Raw genomic sequence first — 19,165 nt, forward strand, 5'->3', positions numbered from 1 at the left:
TACCTACCTTAGAGAGCCATGAAGAACAAAGTATTTTTATAAATCTTAGTATTATATTGTACTATTACATGAATGCCAGTTATTGTTATCTTTAAGTAAATTTCTGTGTTCTAGGATTTAAAGAGCACACTCCAATTTGCAATGGAAATAATTATTTGTCAGTCTACCACTTTTTTAGCATTGACTATATATGGAATCCACAGTCAGTGTACGGAGGTACTAGCTGATTTCAGAAATTATTTAGCAATTTTAACATAAAGTTCTTATCTTTAGGAAGCTTTGGATATAATGGGGTCACAATCAAGGCTTAATCTAAATGAACATATATTTTAAAACTATTGACAGAATGAAAAGTCAGAGAAATCAGTGAAGAAGCAGGCTGACTTAGAAGGAAAAGTTTTAATCAATGAAGTGATTGAAATGATTGGATCCAGAGGAAACTAGCATTTACAGGCTAAATAGAGGAAATGAGTCTTAAATAGTTTTAAAAGAAAGAAAAGAGAGAGATAATTTGATGAAAAGAAGAGAAAAGGAAGTTCCTAAAGGAAATTCTCAGAGTTTGGTTGGTGGGTCATATAGAAAAAGGAGAGGATGACTTGGGTGTGTCATGAAAAATAAGGACCTTTCAAGGAGATTCCACTTATGGTACTCCTCATATACATATCCTCTTGCCCTGCTTTTTTTGTTAATTCCAAAGAATTATAGTTCAGTTTATATTTCAGGTTCTAAAACAAATGCCACTAAGAATGGAAAAGATAAGCCTTTTATTCATAAGATAAATTAAAACAGGCCTGAAGTGAATTTAGCAGTGTGTCTAAAAACTGCTATGTTTCTATTCTCTGTTCTCTTTTGTGTTTCCATTTAGTATGTGATTTTCTTCATCATTGTTTATGGAGAAATCGAGCATATATGTATATCAGCATAGCTGCTTTGCTACAACTAAAAATGAGGAAATATGGGAAAAAAGTAGATTTGGCTAGAAATAGGAAAGATAGTTTTGATATAAGTGAAACTAGTTTAAAATTTATAGATAAAAGAATTTCTATGGGTTAGTGGTTCTTAATTTAAAAAAAAAATAGAACCTTTTAGCATTTTTGAATTGGATTTAAGTGAGGCAGAGTTGCAAAGTTGTCAGCCTCATTCTCCTCCAGAGCCATCTGAATCTAGTGGCAAGATAAAAATCAGATTTTTTTTTCTTTTTTAAAAATATCTTTAACTCTTCTGGGAATTCTTGTTGGGCTTATATACAATCTGCACTTTAATTTATGGCTTTGCTTAGAGAAATTTTTCATGTTGTCTTCTTTTTAGTTTATATCTTGAATTTCTCAGTCACCATTTACTGTAGCTTTTTATGTTCAGGTTCTTTTTTGGTTTTGTGTGCTCATTTTTCCAGCCTATTTTTTGACTTTTGACTTCATGCTAAAATTGGTTTCTGAGGTAGGAATGTGGAAGATTCTTTGTTCTAAACTTGAGGTAGGAATGTGGAAGATTCTTCGTTCTAAACTTCAGGCCTTTTCACTCTACTGTTTTCACATCTAATTCTGGGGTTCTGTAATTTTTTGATGCTTCTAAGGTAGTGTGGTCTGGGGAGAAGTATGGTAACTTCTCTTCTAGTGAACTCTTTGGTCCCTACCTAAATAGAGCTCCTGATTTCTGATATCTACAATTCCTTTCCTCCTTGGAGCTACAACTCATCCCCAACTAGGGCTCCTGCTTCCTTACAAATACAAATGCTTCTCTCTCCTGAAACTGTGACCCAGAACTGGTTAGTGGGTAATGAAGTTGCCAAATAATGCCTAGTTCTCTGTCCAGTGCTAGCTCAGGGATCCTCTATAATTTCTCTGACCAGATGTTCAGTCTCCTTAATATCTCTGGGCTGTGGGTGCTCCTGATACAGAAGTAGTTACTGCCACTGCCTCCTTCAAGGCCTACAATTGGTGTCACCTCCACACTATGCCTCCAGTCAGCCTCCATCCCAATGCCAGAGATTTCTCTTTCTTACATAAGTTGTTCTAGTCTGGAAAAATGTCTCACTGACCTTTTGTTGGTTAGGCTGCATTAGAATTTGATTTGAAGAATTATTTTAAAGTTGTTTCGAGGGAAATGTTGGGAGGTCTTGCCTAGAATGCTCCCTTTATTCCACTATCTTGGCCCTACCTCTACCATATCCTAAATTTTACTTTTATATTTTACCCTGTGTGCCAAAAGTTTTTAGGAGTACAAATATTGGCTTCTGATGATTCTCTGTCATTAGGAAGCAGAAGAGATTGTGAAGAGTAGCAACTGGCCCATTATTAAAAGTGCATTGTACTAGTGCATATTCAGTTGACAATATAGTGCCTTTTGTGTGACAGGCACTATGCAAGGCACTATGGATACAAAGACAAAAATAAAATATTCCCTACCTTCAGGGAATATATTTGGTAGGCAGTAGGGTAGGAGTCAGCAAATTAGGAGTTACTAGAAATTTAAACTGAGACAGAGACAGAGAATGATTGAAGGGAATGAGATCAAGAGCTTAAGTAGAGCACCACAGCTATAAATGATATTAGTACAGAGGGGAAGCAAATATGGGATGGTTGTGATTTGCCTCCCCACAATGGATACCCAAATTGTTGAAATCTAAGTTTGCAAAAATGCTTAAAAAGTATTGTAAATTTTTCATGATTAATACATTTTTAAGTCAACTTTCTGTTTTTGTTTCCCTTATCTATTCCACAGTTACCATTGACATTTAATATTGTATCATATACTGTACCATCCATAGCTTTCAGATTCCTTGTACTATGAAACCCAACTCTTAGCTTATTAAAGATATGAACATCCTAAATGTGAGTAAGAATGAGCCTACATTTTTTTTCTAGTACAATTCCAAAACATTTTGTGTTTTCATTCATAGGATCAAAGGATTTGGTTCTTTAGAATTTAAAAGGAACTCAAAAGTCATGCAGGACAACCCTATAATTTTAAATATGAGGAAACTAAGACTCATGAAGTTTGATTAGTCTCCATAAGGTCATGTAGAAAGTAATTGTCGTAGTGTGACTAGAACTCATTAGTGACTTTTCCTGTGGTATAATAATATGCCTAACTTCCCACAGCCTCTCTAACTTTGCTTATTCCCATCTTTTGTGATTTTTGTTAATTTCCTCAATAAATAATTAAATAATATCAGTACATAATATATAGGCCCTGAAAAGCATATCATCTAAGTAAACACTTCAAAAAAAGCTTTCTATTACAGGGAGAAATGGAGAAAAAACAATAGTTGGGGACTTCACATACTTCTTTCAGACTTAAAAAAGCCCAACAGGTTAAATAAGAAAGAAGTTAAAAACCTGATTTGTATTTTAGAAAATATAGATGTCTTTGATCTCTGGATGTTGTTGAATATGAATAGAGTAAAATATGCATGTTTTTCAATTGTTTGTGGTACCATTAATAAAACTATCCGTATTTAAGGCATAAAAACCTAATAAATAAAGGCATAAAAGCAAATATATCAAACATATCCTTTCTAACCTCTGCGAAATAAAAATTAAAATTAATGTAGTCCATAAAGATTCTTTGAAAAAAGGATTCAAACTTGAATGAAAGCTAAATAATTTAATCCTAAGGAAGTAAATTAAAGAATAAATAATGTCCTTTGTAGATAATTTCATGAAAGGAAAATATGATGAGACAACATAGCAAAACTTTTCAAATGAGTCAAAGCAATCCTTCAAGCAGAATAGCAAAAATAACAAAAGAAAGGATAGTTGTTGAGATGTTATGGGAAGATAGACCTCTAATACACTATTGATGGAGCTGTGGCACAATCCAAACATTCTGGAAAATAATTTGGAACTATACAGAAATGTGTCACTAAACTGTCAATTCCCTTTGAACCAAAAATAATAGTTTCATACTATAATGTACAAATTTAGTATTTTTATATCCCAAAGAGATAAAAAAAAGGAACCAAGGATACAAAAATACACAAATATTCCTAAAAAATCCTCTTGGTTGTAGCAAAGAACTCGAAGAAGGTGTATGCCTATCACTTGGAGGATCCCTGAATAAGTTTTGGAATAGGAATGTAAGGTAATAGTCTTACATTATAAAAAATGACTGAAGGAAAAGATTCAGAGACACCTAGAAGGACTTATATTTTAAATAGATGCAGAGGAGAGTAGATCCAGGAGAATCATTTGTATTATAAATAAAAATAATTTTAAAAGGTCTAAGGTTGGAAGGAAGCAAACAAGCATTTATTAAATACCCACTATGTTCCAGGCATTGTGCTAAGTCCTTTGCAAAATTTTATCTTCACCATATAATCTGCTAGATAGGTACTACTATTACCCTCTTTTTGTTGTTGAGGAAACTAAGGCAGGCAGTTAAACAACTTACTTAGGGTCACACATTTAGAAAGTGTCTGAAGCCTATTTTGAACTCAGGTCTTTATGATTTCAGGACCAGTAATATCTACCTGCTTTAGAACTAAGAACAATGCAGTGACTAATTATGATATGTTGAGACAAGGAGGAATCATATTTCCTACCTACTCTCAGAAAGGTGAACTATTGATGCAAAATGAGATATTCGTTTAAAATACAGACAACTTGTAAATTTGCTCTACATATTTATACCTATTTCTTACAAGAGAAGGCTTTAATTCTGCCTCCCCCTCCCCTTTTTCTGATGTGAATGTTTAAGGAAATTAAGGGAGTAGAGATTATGATAATCATGCAGGGTGAGTGATTCTGCTCTAGAATGATGAAAGCCACGTCTCTCTGTCAGGGTTCTCAGGGTACTCCAATGGATTGGGCTTGTCTTTTTAAAATTCTATTGACTTAACATCCAGTTCCATTTACCTAATTAACAAATATCGATTTTTTATTAAGGCATATTTACTGCACTGAAATGATAAAAACAGAAGTATAAAGATTTCCTTCCTCACCCTTTCCTATATCTTCTAAGTCTCTCTGGGTGAGAACGCTTGGATTTAATAAAATTTTGACTTTGCATTGGTCCCATCCACATCATGACCAAATCCAATCACTCTCAGGGGAGAAGGGAGGGAGACATGAGACAATAACCAAAATTACTGGATATTTTTGAGCACACCTCCTGCTTAAATCAATGAAAACAAAGATTAAAAAGAAATCAATAAAAGTGAGATTAATCTGGCAAATATTCTCCATCTAATAGTGAATGCAGCATTTATATGATTTAATGATAGTTTAAGTGGTAGACACAAGGAGATCAAATTTTAGTTGAGTCACTCAATGCAGGTACAAGCTGTCAGTAGGTATAAGTTGAAGATTTAGATGAATTGTATTCTGTCATGCTGTTTGCTGAATTTGAATGTGAAATATATAAATTCAAAGTTAAATAATATGTGTATGTCAAAAGAATTATGTTATTATCTATTATATTCCTCAATTTCATTTATTTTGGTAATTATAATTGGCTGGTTTAAAAGGCAACTTTTTAAAATTGAAAGAACTCAAAGATTATTATAGACAATTATTTGAAATTTGCAGCAAGCAAATGTAAATTTAATTCTCTCAAATTTTTAAAATTGTTCCTCAATGAAATAAAATAAGGACAAAAAATATAATAAAATGAACATGTAAAAAATATGGAAATATGTTTTGCATAATAACAATACATGTATAACCCAGATTGAGTTGCTTGTCCAGTCGGGGGAGGGAAGAAAGGAGGGAGACAACTTTGGAAAACTTATGTGGAAATTTATTATTAAAATAAAATAAAGACATAAAAAATAAAATAAAATTGTTCCTCAGGTTTTAGGTGAAATAATATCCCCTAGTGATGGATAAATACATAGGAGGTTTAAAAAAAAATAGATACATTGGAGTAGCTGAAACTAATAAAGAAAAGACAAAAGAAAAGGTTTGAGTAATGGAAATATAAAAACACAAAATAAAAGTCCACACCTAGAAAATAAGATCCAAATTATCACTGATCACTAAGTACTGTTATTATGGAATGAAAAAAGACTGCTAAGGTCTATATACAAATGCTTTAGCTACAGATAGCATAAAGCCAATTGAAATGATGTCTTGAAAATATTTATGAAGAATATATTAGCAAGCCAAGATAATTTTAAAGAGAACACATGATACTTCTAAACAAACAAAAGCAAACCTTTAAAAATATGTCTACGACATTAAAAATGATCATATCATAAGTTGCTTTTCAATTTGTGACAAGTAAAATAATTCATTCAGTAGGAGAAATTTTGGTGCAGCTTTTTGTATGGATGAACAGTCCTTAGCAAATCATATACAAAGCAGTTTTGAATTTTTCCACTTGCAAATAATATGGTGGAAGGAGATTTCTTGCATGTCTGAAGATCTTTATGATTAATCCTTTGAGAAGCTAAAAATCTTTCTGTTGCAAGTGGACAAATTCCTATGGATGAGCCTATGAATAGCTTGTTTGATTTCGTGTATGCAATGTGCAGCTGAAGTTGGTGATAAGGGGAGATTTGTTACTTATTACAGTCTTACTGATGACAATGCCATATCATGAGAAAATTTCAATATAATTGACTTTTTTTCCCATGAAAATACTACATTGTGGGGAAATTGCTTTCAACTGTACTAACAAGATTCAACTGTATCAAGATAATTTATGACTATAGTGTAAACTGTGACCCCCTCTTACAGTTTGGACACTGTGTAAGATTAATAGATAATCACCTATAACAAGAAATATGAATGTAATGTTATGTACAATTTTTTGAGTTGTTATAAAGATAATCAACTTTATGTTTTAGAAGACCAGACTCTAAAAAATAAAGCTCTTTGCAAACTTGTTTGATAATGTGTATGTGTGTGCATGTGTGCGTGCATGTGTGTGTGTGTGTGTGTGTGTGTGTGTGTGTGTAGCTTAGTGAACATGTTAAAGTACTTGAAAAGGATATTTGAAAGTATTTCAAAGAAAAAATGGACATTTTTCTATTTGAGAATAAGAAAGCTAAAACAAAGTCATGTTTATGCTATCTTTCTCTTGCAGTTTATATACACAGTTTTTGAGGGGGGAAATAGTTATTCTAAATAAATAATCTCAAAGTTCTAACTTCTCTGAATCAAAAAGATAAAATGGTTGCATTTATAAAAGAGTTAGAGTTAGAATTACAGTTAATAAATTTACAAGATAATATTTCCTAATTTAAGAAATACATGTCCTGTAAATCAAATAGCAGAAAGCTGGAGATTTGATTATGTATCACATCCTTTGGAAGCAATTTTCATTTTATTTTTATAACCAAAATATTCTAAATATGAATAAAGAAGTAACTCATTTATTGTGGATAAATATGACATGTTGAGTCTTCATCTGAATAAGAATGATTTATGGACACCTTGCACCATACTTGAGCAGTGTTATGATGAAAAAATGAGCACATCTTCACAGCAATCATAACATTATTATTAGGGTTACTATTTCTTAGATATAAATCTGAAGATTATAAGTGATTTATCAGTAAAATATATATCATGTCATCTTCTTATATGATAAAGATTTATTTTCTGTTATAAATTTCTAATTATTTAAACATGGTTACTTTCATAAATTGTCTTATGAAGAACAGTGTGTTTGACAATTGTTTCTTTTTCTTCTTTTTTTTTTTTTTTGAGAAAAAGTGAGACCTGTTTACTACATCAAGTTTGAAAAAGCACTGGTTTAAAAATCAGAGGATGGAAGATGAAAATATTTATCACAAAAGTTATCACTCTTTTCAATAAAGTAGAAGCCGAGTTAATTTGCTGAAGTCAGGAAAGGGGAGATGGAGTTTGGGACACTTGAAAAGGGAAAAAAATATTTGAACCAACTAAATTAGAGAGTAGTAAATAGAAGAAAACAGTAATAAAAGGTTTCTTTGTAGAAGCAAAGTCTCAACTGAGGTTAGATAGCATGAATTTGTAGCATACCAAATCAGCAAGCTTTCATAACTATAGCATTTCTGGGAGGCTTATCTATAGGTGCAGGTGATACAAGTGACCCAGTTTTGGAGATTGGCAGGATGTGAAGAGTGGAAGAACCTGAGGATGAGGACTCAAATATAGAGAAAAGCACATTGTTGAAATAACTGACTATGAATTTAAGAATATCAAGGTAGCCAGAAGTGGAGTGAAAAAAGAATCTAGTAGGGATGAATGAAGGGATTCTGGCACTCCCTATGAGGGCAAAGAGCAGGATGAGCAAACTGGAATTGGTGGGAGAAGAGGAAATACAGCAGATTGTAATAGTGAGGGAAACTTGGATCTTAGAGGTAGAACAGAGAGGTAGTCTTGGAATCAGGAGTTTTGGGATTCACATTTAGGATCAGACATCAAATGTGTGACTAAGCAGCTGCAATCTCAAAGAGCTCCCAACAACTTTCCAAGACTAGGTTGCTCATGTAAGGAGCAATTTACATTTAATTAGCTTCTAATCATTCTGAATTTGTTAAATTGTAACTATTGATTTAATAATAAATGATAGTCCCAGGTATTAGTTGATTGAATAACTGATTAAGTTAACCGTGAATCACAAGAATCAAATGATAATAGTGGCTAATTAAATACATATATATGATAGCCTTAGGAATTCTTGTCTCTGACACTTCTCTAACCCTGAGAACAATGACAATTACAACATCTCCTTAACTCAGGGCATTCTTCCCCTAATATGCTAGACATCTCAGGAGCATTCAGGAATATGTCACAAAGCAGAAGGGGTATGTCATAAGAAAGAGAGGGCCCAACTTTCCCTAAAACAAAAGGGGTACAGTCTCACCTTATCCCTCAAAAAAGGGGTACAGTGTAGCCCTTATGAGAAGGAAGAACTGTTGCGATGTGCTCAGTTTTACACATTCAACCTCCCAAGAGGTTGTACTCATCTTGTAATGATACACGTACACACACAACTCTGTAATGATTAATTAATTTTTTAAGAAAACAAAAGGTCTTACATAGCGGTTTATAACCTACCTTAATAGTTTCCTAACTAGAAATTTCTCTATGTTGATGAAATAACATCAAAACGAAATAAAATTTTTGAAAAGCAAAGCAAAATTAATGTCTCACCACCTTATTGATGTATTCTTTGAATAGTTACCCATGAATGCCCACGAAAAGGAAGAAACATTTGCCTCTCCTTGTATGAACTCAAATTCTTATCACAACTCATAAAACCTATGTTAAAATTGGAAAAGGAAGTTCAAGATCTTTCCCAAGAGCTGCTTTGGAAGCCCAGAGTATCCAGACATACATCAGGTAAGATGACCTTTTAACATATCAACCCATAATGTTATTTCTTTTCCCTTCCCTACAAAGTCTCCAACCCTACCTAGGAGAATATGAGTATCATGATTTTGCAATCACGATTTTAAAATGTTCTGGAATTATAAGAAAAATACTAGCTTTAGACTATCTTTTCATTTTTGTATAAGTCAATTTTTATAATTCTTAGATATCTATGAATACTAAATAATTTCGAAGAATATTGTCAAAATATCCATTGACTGAGGTTTGAGGGTTTTGAATTCTGGTTATAGATCCATTATCAAGTGATTCTATGATTTTGAGCAAGTCAGTTCACCTTTTGTTCTCCGCTTCCTCATCTGTTAGAGAAGCAGATTGGATTATAGTTATTTCATGTCAAAAGCGTAGTATAGTTTTAAATTGCCATAGTTATTTAGTAAAAAATGATAGTAAAAAATGTATGTTTTTTTAAAAAGTCTTCCAATAAAATATTTTTCTATACTTTATTGTATGTGATAAGAGTATAAATTCTGATAAGTTGGAAAGACTTTGTACATGTTCCTGTGGGAAAGCTGTTGTATATGCCTATATTCTAAGGATAAAGTTATCTAAATTTTTAAAAAAGGTCATCACCAGTTTGGCCACGTGGAAAAGAACTTGGGTCCATAGCAGATCTAGAAAACATTCTATGACATTTTATAGGGGCTGTGTGCTCAGATTCATGAATATAAAAGTAAAAAGATATGTGGTAATGACTTCTGTGATTCTTAGCACTCACTAGAGGCAATATAATGTAACTAGAGCTGGCCTAGAGTTAGGAAGTCTTGCACTCAACTGTTGCCTCTTCCACAACATATTGATTATTTGACTGTGAGCAAATTAGTTAGCCTTATAGAGTTATAGCCAATTCTCTCAGACTGCAAATTGTATCAGAGGTGTAGATTTTCACTGGTGGAGGTCATTCCTAACTAGGCCCTCACTACATTGGTGAAACCACAGATGCAATCTAAATTCTTTTCACATCATTTATTTATTTATTTTTAATATTTTTATTTCACCTATTAACATGTAATAACAATTTTAAAAATACATTTTCCAAAATTGTAAGATCTAAATTGTCTCCATCCTTCCCTTCTCTCCCTAAACCTGGAGATTGTACACAGTTTGATTTGGGTTATACATGAACAATCATGCAAAACATCTTTCCATATTGGAAATAATTATATAACCAAACCCCAAGTAAAAACAAACTAACGTGAAAAATAGCATGCTTTGATCTCCATCCAGACTTCCATAGTTTTTTCCTCTACAGGTAGATAACATTCTTTGTCATAAGTTCTTCAGAATTGCCTTGGATCTAAGAATTTTCTGAGAATAGCCAAGTCTTTCACATTTGGTTATCATATAGTGTTGTTACTGTGAAAGATTCTCCTGATTCTGCTTACTTTACTCAGTGTCAGTTCATGTAGGTCTTTCCATATTTTTCTGAAATTATCCTGCTTATTATTTCTTATAACACAGTAGTATTTCATCACAATCATATACCACATTTTCTTGACCATTCCCCAACTGATGGACATCCCCTCAATTTCTAATTCTTTGCCACCAGAAAAAGAGCTTCTATAAATATTGTCATACAAATAGATCCTCTTGTCCCTTTTTAAATATCTGTGAGATATACCTAGCAGGTTGGCCAATATGACAACAAAGGAAAGTGATAAATGTTGGAGGAGATGTGACAAAATTAGAACACTAATACACTGCTGGTAGACTTGTGAATTGATCCAATCATTCTGGAGGGCAATTTGGAACTATGCCCAAAGGGCACTAAAAGAGTGTCTGCCCTTTGATCCAGCCATACCACTTCTGGGTTTGTACCCCAAAGAGATAATAAGGAAAAAGACTTGGTTAAAAAATATTTATGGTTGTGCTCTTTGTGGTAGCAAAAAAATTGGAAAATGAGGAGGTGCCCATTGATTGGGGAATGGTTGAAAAAATTATGGTATCTGATGGTGATGGGATATTATTGTGCTGAAAGGAATAAAGAAATGGAGAAATTCCATGTGAACTTAATTGATGCAGAGCAAAAGGAGCAGAAACAGAAGAACACTGTACACAGAGATGGATTCATTATGGCACAATCAAATGTAATGGATTTCTCTACTAGCAGCAATGCAATGACCCAAGACAATCCAGAGGAATTTGTGTGAAAGAATGCTATCCACATCCAGAGAAAGAAGTGTGGGAACAGAAATGCATTAGAAAAACATATGCTCAATCACATAGTGTGATAGGGATGAGATTAGGCTTTATGAATAACATGGAAATAGGTTTTGAACAATGATACATGTAAAACCCAGTGGAACTGCTTGTCAGCTTAGGGAGGGGGAAAGAGAAAGCATGTAACCATGGAAAAATTTTATTGTAAATAAAAATTAAATTAAATAAGAATAAATAAATGTCTGTGAGATATAGACCTACTACTGGTATTCCTGGATCAAAGGATATGCCCAGTTTTGAAACCCTTTGGGCATATTTCCAAATTGCTCTCCAGAATGGCTGAATCAGTTCACAGCTCCACCAACAATATATTAATGCCCCAATTTTCCCACATTCCTGCCAACATTTATCACTTTCTTTTACATATGTTTTTCTAATGCATTTCTGTTTCCACAGTTCTTTCTCTGGATGTGGATAGCATATTGGGCAATCTAATGGGTGTGAGGTGATGCCTCAGAGTTGTTTTTACTTGCAATTCTCTATTCAGTAGTGATTTAGAATGTTTTTTTTTTCATGTGATTATTGATAGCTTTGATTTCTTCATCTGAAACTAACTGCTTGTTCATATCATAAACATAAATTTGTTCTTGACCATTTGTCAAATGAGGAATGACTTGAGTTTTTATAAATTGGACTCAGTTCTCTATATATTTGAGAAATGAGGCCTTTATTAAACAGAGAAGTTTGTTGTAAAATTTTGTTCCCAGTTTGTTATTTCCCTTCTAATCTTGGTTATACTGGTTTGGTTTGTACAAAACTTTTTAAATTTTATGTAATCAAAATTATTAATTTTACATGTTTTATTTTCTCTGTTTCTTGTTTGGTCATAAATTCTTCCTTTATCCATAGATCTGACAGATAAACTATACTATGTTTTCCTAATTTGCTTATGGTATCACTGTTTATGTAGAAATTATGTAATGTTTAGATCTGACTTTATGTGAGATATTGTTCTACTCTAAACCTAGTTTCTGCCATGCCGTTTTCCAATTTTTCCAGCATTTTTTGTCAAACAGTGAATTCTTATCCCCAAAGGTGCGATCTTTAGATGTATCAAATACTAGACAGCTGTGGTCATTTACTACTGTATATTGTATATCTAATCTATTCCATTGATTCACCATTCTATTTCTTAGCCAGTACCATATTGTTTTAATAACTGCTTTATAGTAAGTACAATTTGAGATCTGGTACTGTTAGGTCCACTTCTTTCATTTCTTTTCCCATTAATTTTCTTTATATTTTTGGCCTTTTTTGTTTGTTTTGTTCTTCTAGATGAATTTTATTATGTTTCTAATTCCATAAAATATTTTTGGTAGTTTTATTGGTTTGATTAATTTAATAAGTAAATTAATTTAAGGAGACTTATTTATATTTTATCATGTTAGCTTTGCCTACCCATGAGCACTTAATATTTTTCCAATTGTTTAGATCTGACTTTATCTGTGTAAAAAATGTTTTCTAATTGCATTCATATAATTCCTGTGTTTGTCTTAGCAAGTGGGCTCCTATTTTGTATTGTCTAGGGTTATTTTAAATAGAATTTCTTTTTCTATCTCTTGCTGCTGAACTTTGTTGATAACATAAAAATACTGATGTTTTATATGGGTTGATTTTGTATCCTGAAATGCTGCTGAAGTTATTAATTATTTGAATTAGTTTTTTAGTTGATCCAGTCAAATTCTCTAAGTGTACCATCATATCATCTACAAAGAGTGATAGTTTAGTTTCCTCATTGCAAGCTTTACCTCCTTCAATTTCTTTTTCTTCTCTTACTGCTAAAGCTGCAATCCAAATTCTTAAGAAATTCCTTATCAGGAACATAATTAGGTATTTGAATAGTTATTCTTTCAAAATTTAAGATGTATTATATAGTAATATTTCATATTTGGTTATTTTTTTTAGAAATAGTTGTCATTCAGTTGCTTCAGTTGTGTTTGATTCTTTGTGATTCCCTTTGGAGTTGTTTTTTTGACAAAGAAAATGGAATTTTTGCTCTTTCCTTCTCTAGCTGATTTTAGATGAGGAATTGAGGCAAACTGGATTAAACAATTTGCCCAGGGTCACATAGCTTGCAAATTCCTAAAGTCAGATTTGAAATCATGTCTTCTTGTCTCCAGGCTTCACACTCTACTCACTGTGTACCTAGGCACTTAAAAATAGATTTTCATATTAATTATAATAAAATACCTTAAGAAAAAGTTATAGCAAAATGATTATTTACTGATAATGTTTTTTATATTATATTAAATGTCTGAAGGCATAGTGCCAACTTTCAGAGAAATTAATAGTTTTATAGCTTGAATGGTCCTTTAGAGATCACCTACTCAAAATCTTTTATTTTAGGCTCAGAGAATGGAAAAAAAGTTATTGTGCTGATAAGTATATGAGGATCTGAAGCCAGTCTTTTTACTCCAAATCTCATCTGCACAGCAAAATTAAGAGCATCAATACAAATTTATCTGGTTGGATTCCATTAATGTCAAAAATCATTCTGAAAAATCATTTGTAAGACCAAGGCCCAATTAGTGCGAACAATGAATTCCTTGCTATGGTTGCATGGATTTGAATTCACACTTTTCTAAGGTATAATTATGTAAAATATGGTGATTGATTCTAGCCCAAAGGAAATATATAGTGTGATTTCAAATAACATAACCACTGCAGAAGATTCATTCTTTGCGCTAATCTGAACCTAGGTATACTTATAGTATAATAAGATTTTCAAAATGTAACTATTTAACTGCTTTGAATTACTTTTACAACTTTGCATATTCAAATATAGCCTTACTAAAGTGTTTAATTTTTAAAGAAAATCCTAATAAGCCTTTGTATAAATTCTATGGAAGGATCTGCATCCCAGTCTGAGAATTTGAACATGTAACGCAGGATTTAAGTGAGACCCTAAAGATAGAAAGGAGGTCATGTGGTACTTGTTTTATACTATAGAAAGCTTTTCAAAGCTAAGAATCAGGAATGGGAGGGAGGTGTAGGTGGATAACAGGTTTCTGAAGCTGACAAGTAAATAAAGGGGAGAAGAATAGCTACGTAAGAGAAGAAATGTAAGTCTACAAAGATAATGGAATTTAGGAACTTAGATATTATTAGAAAGTAATGGGAAGATCTTGAAACAATCTTTCTTTGAAAGGACTTGACATGGTCAAGGATAGAGGGAGTTCTCAGTGGAAAGGGCAAATGTGCTTTTGGGGTATTAACTTGTAGTATAGCATTTTGGTGCTTTAAAGGACCCCAGATTTTGACTTTTTGTATATGACACAGTTCCCCAAATTGCAACTTATAATATTTATTCAAGGCTTTCGCATCCTTGACCCAGAATCTGGACACCTGGACAGCTGTGGGGACTTACTGAGGATACAGTTTCAGAATTAGTGTGAACCTGGAATAAATATGAGACTGATCCAGTATAGAATTTTCTTATGTTAACTCTAGTTCAGATATTAAAGTGTGAGATTAATTTTTCTTGAGAATTTTTTTGTCTTGAGAATTTAAACCTGCTTGAAAACAGTCTAAACACAAATCTAATTCTTCTAATGTAAAAATCTGACCTTGCCTCTCAAGTGCTCAAAAACTTTTCATGATTTCCCATTTACTAATGAATAGAATCTAAATTTATTAGTCCGATTTTCAAAGCCCTCATCCCCACTTTAATGTACTCTACCTACACAGTCATAAAATTAGACTTTTCATGTTTCCCCAAACACAATCCTCATTTTCTCTTTTTGTGAACATTTGTAGTGTTTTCATTTCTACCTGCTGAAATCCTATCTATTTTTTAAGCTGGGTTAAAACCAGGTGAAATGTCTTCCTCAAACCACTGAGACAGAATTGACATTTTCCTTTGATATCTCAATTGCACATTATACCTCACCTATACTATCATAAAAAGTTACTTCGTTATATAGGTTACACATATATCTTGTTTGCACTACTAGATTGTGGTTTTTTTTTTGAGTGTAGGATCATGTCATATTTGCTGTTTTACCTAGTCAGTGATTAGGACAGTTCATTACATATAGCAGGTACTCAGTAAATGGTTACTGAATTAATTGAAAACTACACTGACTCCTGGGAGATACTAAAATGATATATAATTAAATTGAAAAAAGCTACAACCAAGGACTTGACTGTAGAAATAAAAGGATTCCATTTGATAGAGAGCAAAGAGTAGTCAGACCTAGTTGGAGGGAGAATATTTAGAAATTTATAAACAAAGAACAGCCCTCAAAACCCGGCAGATTGGTAGAGATAACAAAAAAAGAAGGAAAGAAAATGATAGATGTTGGAGAGGTTGTGGGAAAACATTCATGTTGCTGAACTGTTGGTGGATGTTGGGTACAACTATTCTGCAAAGCAGTTTGGAACCATATACTCAAACTTATTAAATAGGGTATGTCCTTTAGTCTAGTTATAGCACTTTGAGGAATATGCCCAGAAGAGATCAAAGAAAGAAAAAAATGTCCTACATGTGTACAAAAATGTTTATAGCAGTGCTTTTTGTGGTGTCAAAAAACTGGAAGCTAAGAAGAGATCATCTGTTGGGAGATGACTGAACAAACTGTACTGTGTATACCAACATGATGAAATATTTTTGTGCTATAAGAAAGGGAAAAAAAGATGATTTCAAGGAGTCATGGAAAGATTTGTTTGAACAGATGCAGAATGAAATGAGCAGAACCAGAAGAATTTATGCCATAACATCAAAATTATAAAAATGAAAACTTTTAAAGATTTTTACAAACTGAAGAATGAAATGAACAGAAGCAACAGACTAATTTATACAGTAAAACATAGTAAAAAACAAACAACTTTGGAAGCTCTATGAATTCTAATCACTGCAGTGACCAACAATGAATGCAGAAGCTTGACAATGAAGAATGTTACCCATTTACTGAAGGTGCAGAAATAGGCATTTTTTTGGATAGAGCCAATGACAGAATTTGTTTTGCTTGACTGTGCATATTTGTTACAAGGATTTTTTTTACTGAAGTGGCAAGTATGAAGAAAAGAAAATAGATGTCTTCTAATTAAAATTTTTAATTAAAAAAGTAAAAGATCATCAAGGCAAATGTATGACTTCATAATATAGAATAGCATATATAATATCTATATGTGTGTATACATATACATATATTCTAATACCACATTAAGCTCACATCTTGAGTATTTCCATCAGGTAATAATGCACCAAATGGAAGCAAATATAGTAGTACAGTAAAAATGCTGCATTATACAAGTACAGTTATAAATCAGAAGATATATTTATTGGAGAAAATTGTAAAGTACAAGTAGAAGCAGAACTTTGAAATGTCCCAACAAGAAATATCTGGGAACAAGAACATCTCTTGGTGATACCTATATTCCCCATTGGGAAATTTTTATACTTTGTATTGAAGCCAGCATGATTCAGCTTGACAGAATTATATGTAAATGTCTACTTGAGGAGAATCATCCTCAGGGAAATTGCCAAGAAAATCATAACTGTTCCATACAGTATACTTTTGTGAAATCCATTCTTATCACTAAAGAATAGTTTCTGATCTAGAAAGAAAAGAACTCAAAAAAATCACCAAAGAAATCAAGTGTTATAAATTTCCCGTTTTATCTAATGTTTTGATAGAAAGAAATCCTGTAAATGATTTAGAAAAGGGGGTTTAGGGTCATTCTAGTTTATCGAATATTCTTTTTTTAAATTATTTTTTGCTAAAAAGGAACTTAGAAGCTAAGCCATCTACATGACCCAAAACAATCTGAAGATATTAAAAACATAATTCGTCATACAAATGATTCACAAAATTCAGATGCATGGAATCTCCCTGTAACAAAGAATCAAGATGATTGAGTTTTTTTTTTTACTTTTCATTTTGATTTTTGTTAGTTCCCCAAGACCATAGAATATTGTCCTTGATGATTTCAAAGTGGGTCAATAATTAGTAAATTGGCTTTAACTAGATTTTGGAAGACAGCATTGATGTTTTCACACTGATTTTTTTTCCTTATTAGGCCACTTTGACATTTTTGAAGACCCATTATTATGATAGAACATTATTTGGTTGTGACCGTGCTGCCTGTGTACTCTGTTACTTTTAGATGATCACATCATATGGGATTTCTTCAGGTTTGAAATGTGGGACATATCTAATACTACTTCAAAATAAAGCATGTCTTTGGGCAGTTCCTCATTTTTGGCCGAAGGTGGCATCTGAGATTTATCTAAACCAGGAGGTTTCTTGGCCCTCATTTTTCTCTAGACCCAGCAATGACAAAGAGCCATGGCTGCATAAATTGGATGTAAGAAGAACACTTAGGGTTTGTCTCAGAAGAATCAAAGATTTCAGATCTTCTGAAAGATTGTTTGTACTCTTAGGGGGTCCTAAGAGGGGTCAAATGGCTTCTAAGAGTTCCTTAGCTAGATGGTTAAGGGATTGTATTAGGGAGGCGTATGTAGTTAAGGTAAAGAGGCTCCCAGGGTTTGTAAAGCTCATTACACCAGTACTAGAGCTGCGTCTTGGGCAGAGAGGTCGAAGGCTTCCACATTGGAAATTTGCAAGGTGGCCACCTGGGCTTCTCTTCATACTTTTTCATAGCATTATCTCTTGGATGTAGTCTCTTCTACAGATTCTGTGTTTGGTGGGAGGTTGCTTGTGAGCCAGAAAAGAACAGTGGAGAAAAGAAAGACACGTAGTTCACACTTCTAGCTGCCAACAAGGCGGGTTGCTTTGTAGTGCACACAATGGGAAGCTATGAAGACCAATTTGGGTGTGAAAGTGTATGTCGCAGAGAAGTACTGCCAACCTCTACTCTTTATGAAAGAAACTACATTGCAGATACTAGCTAGGGGTGCAATAGCGAACTCAATGGGGAAGAAAAAAAAGATTTTGTATTTGTATTTTGATAATCCACTGAACTCCTCTGAGGATTTAAATCCAGACATTCTTTTAGATGTATTAAAGTTAATTTAACTCTCATATCTATGTTTTAATAAGCAAAAATAGCAACCATATTCTTTCTAAAAAATTAAGTTGACTACTATTTTCAATACATCTTCTTCTTAGATATAGGAAACCAATTATAATTCTAGGTTGGCCTAATTGAAGTTTATATGCAATACTTACATTTTGAAAGTGATGCTTTAAAATTTTTAGATATATCTTAAAATTCAATTCATTACAATTCAACAAACATTAAATGACTTCTGTGTACATGGGAAAGAGAATTTTAACTAGGAATACAAAAAAGTACACAATAGACCATTTTGTTAAGGAGTATCCATTCTAATGACATGAATAGGACTAAGAAAAATAATCATAATACAAGGAATATTGAAATAAATACTTAAGTTCCATGAGAAGTTAAAAGAAAAAGAAACTTAAGGCAAGGGGGCAGGGCAGGAAAAACTGCATGGAGAAAGTAGGACCTCAGTTGGCCCTCCACATAAAGGGGAGACTTCAATTGATAGATGGATGGGTAGTGAGAGGATTGGCATGAATAAAGTCATAGACACGGGAGTGTTCAAGATAACAATGGAAGAGAGGGTAGTCTAGTTTAACTGGAATATAGGATATCCAAAGTGTGGGAATGATTTGAGATAAGGTGGCAAGTAG

General features: G+C 32.8%; 1 protein-coding gene across 2 annotated transcripts in view; it reads left to right on the forward strand.

Moving 5' to 3' along the window:
* The window catches only part of KIAA0825 (KIAA0825 ortholog), a 463,565-nt gene that overhangs the window by 81,444 nt on the left and 362,956 nt on the right, over positions 1-19,165 (forward strand). For both annotated transcript variants that reach the window (XM_044662785.1, XM_044662793.1), the window contains exon 4: positions 9,114-9,275. In XM_044662785.1, the coding sequence (XP_044518720.1) occupies positions 9,114-9,275 (162 nt within the window). The remainder of the gene's footprint in view (positions 1-9,113; positions 9,276-19,165) is intronic.

This window comes from Gracilinanus agilis, chromosome 1, assembly GCF_016433145.1.
Source record: "Gracilinanus agilis isolate LMUSP501 chromosome 1, AgileGrace, whole genome shotgun sequence".
Taxonomy (NCBI): Eukaryota; Metazoa; Chordata; class Mammalia; order Didelphimorphia; family Didelphidae; genus Gracilinanus; species Gracilinanus agilis.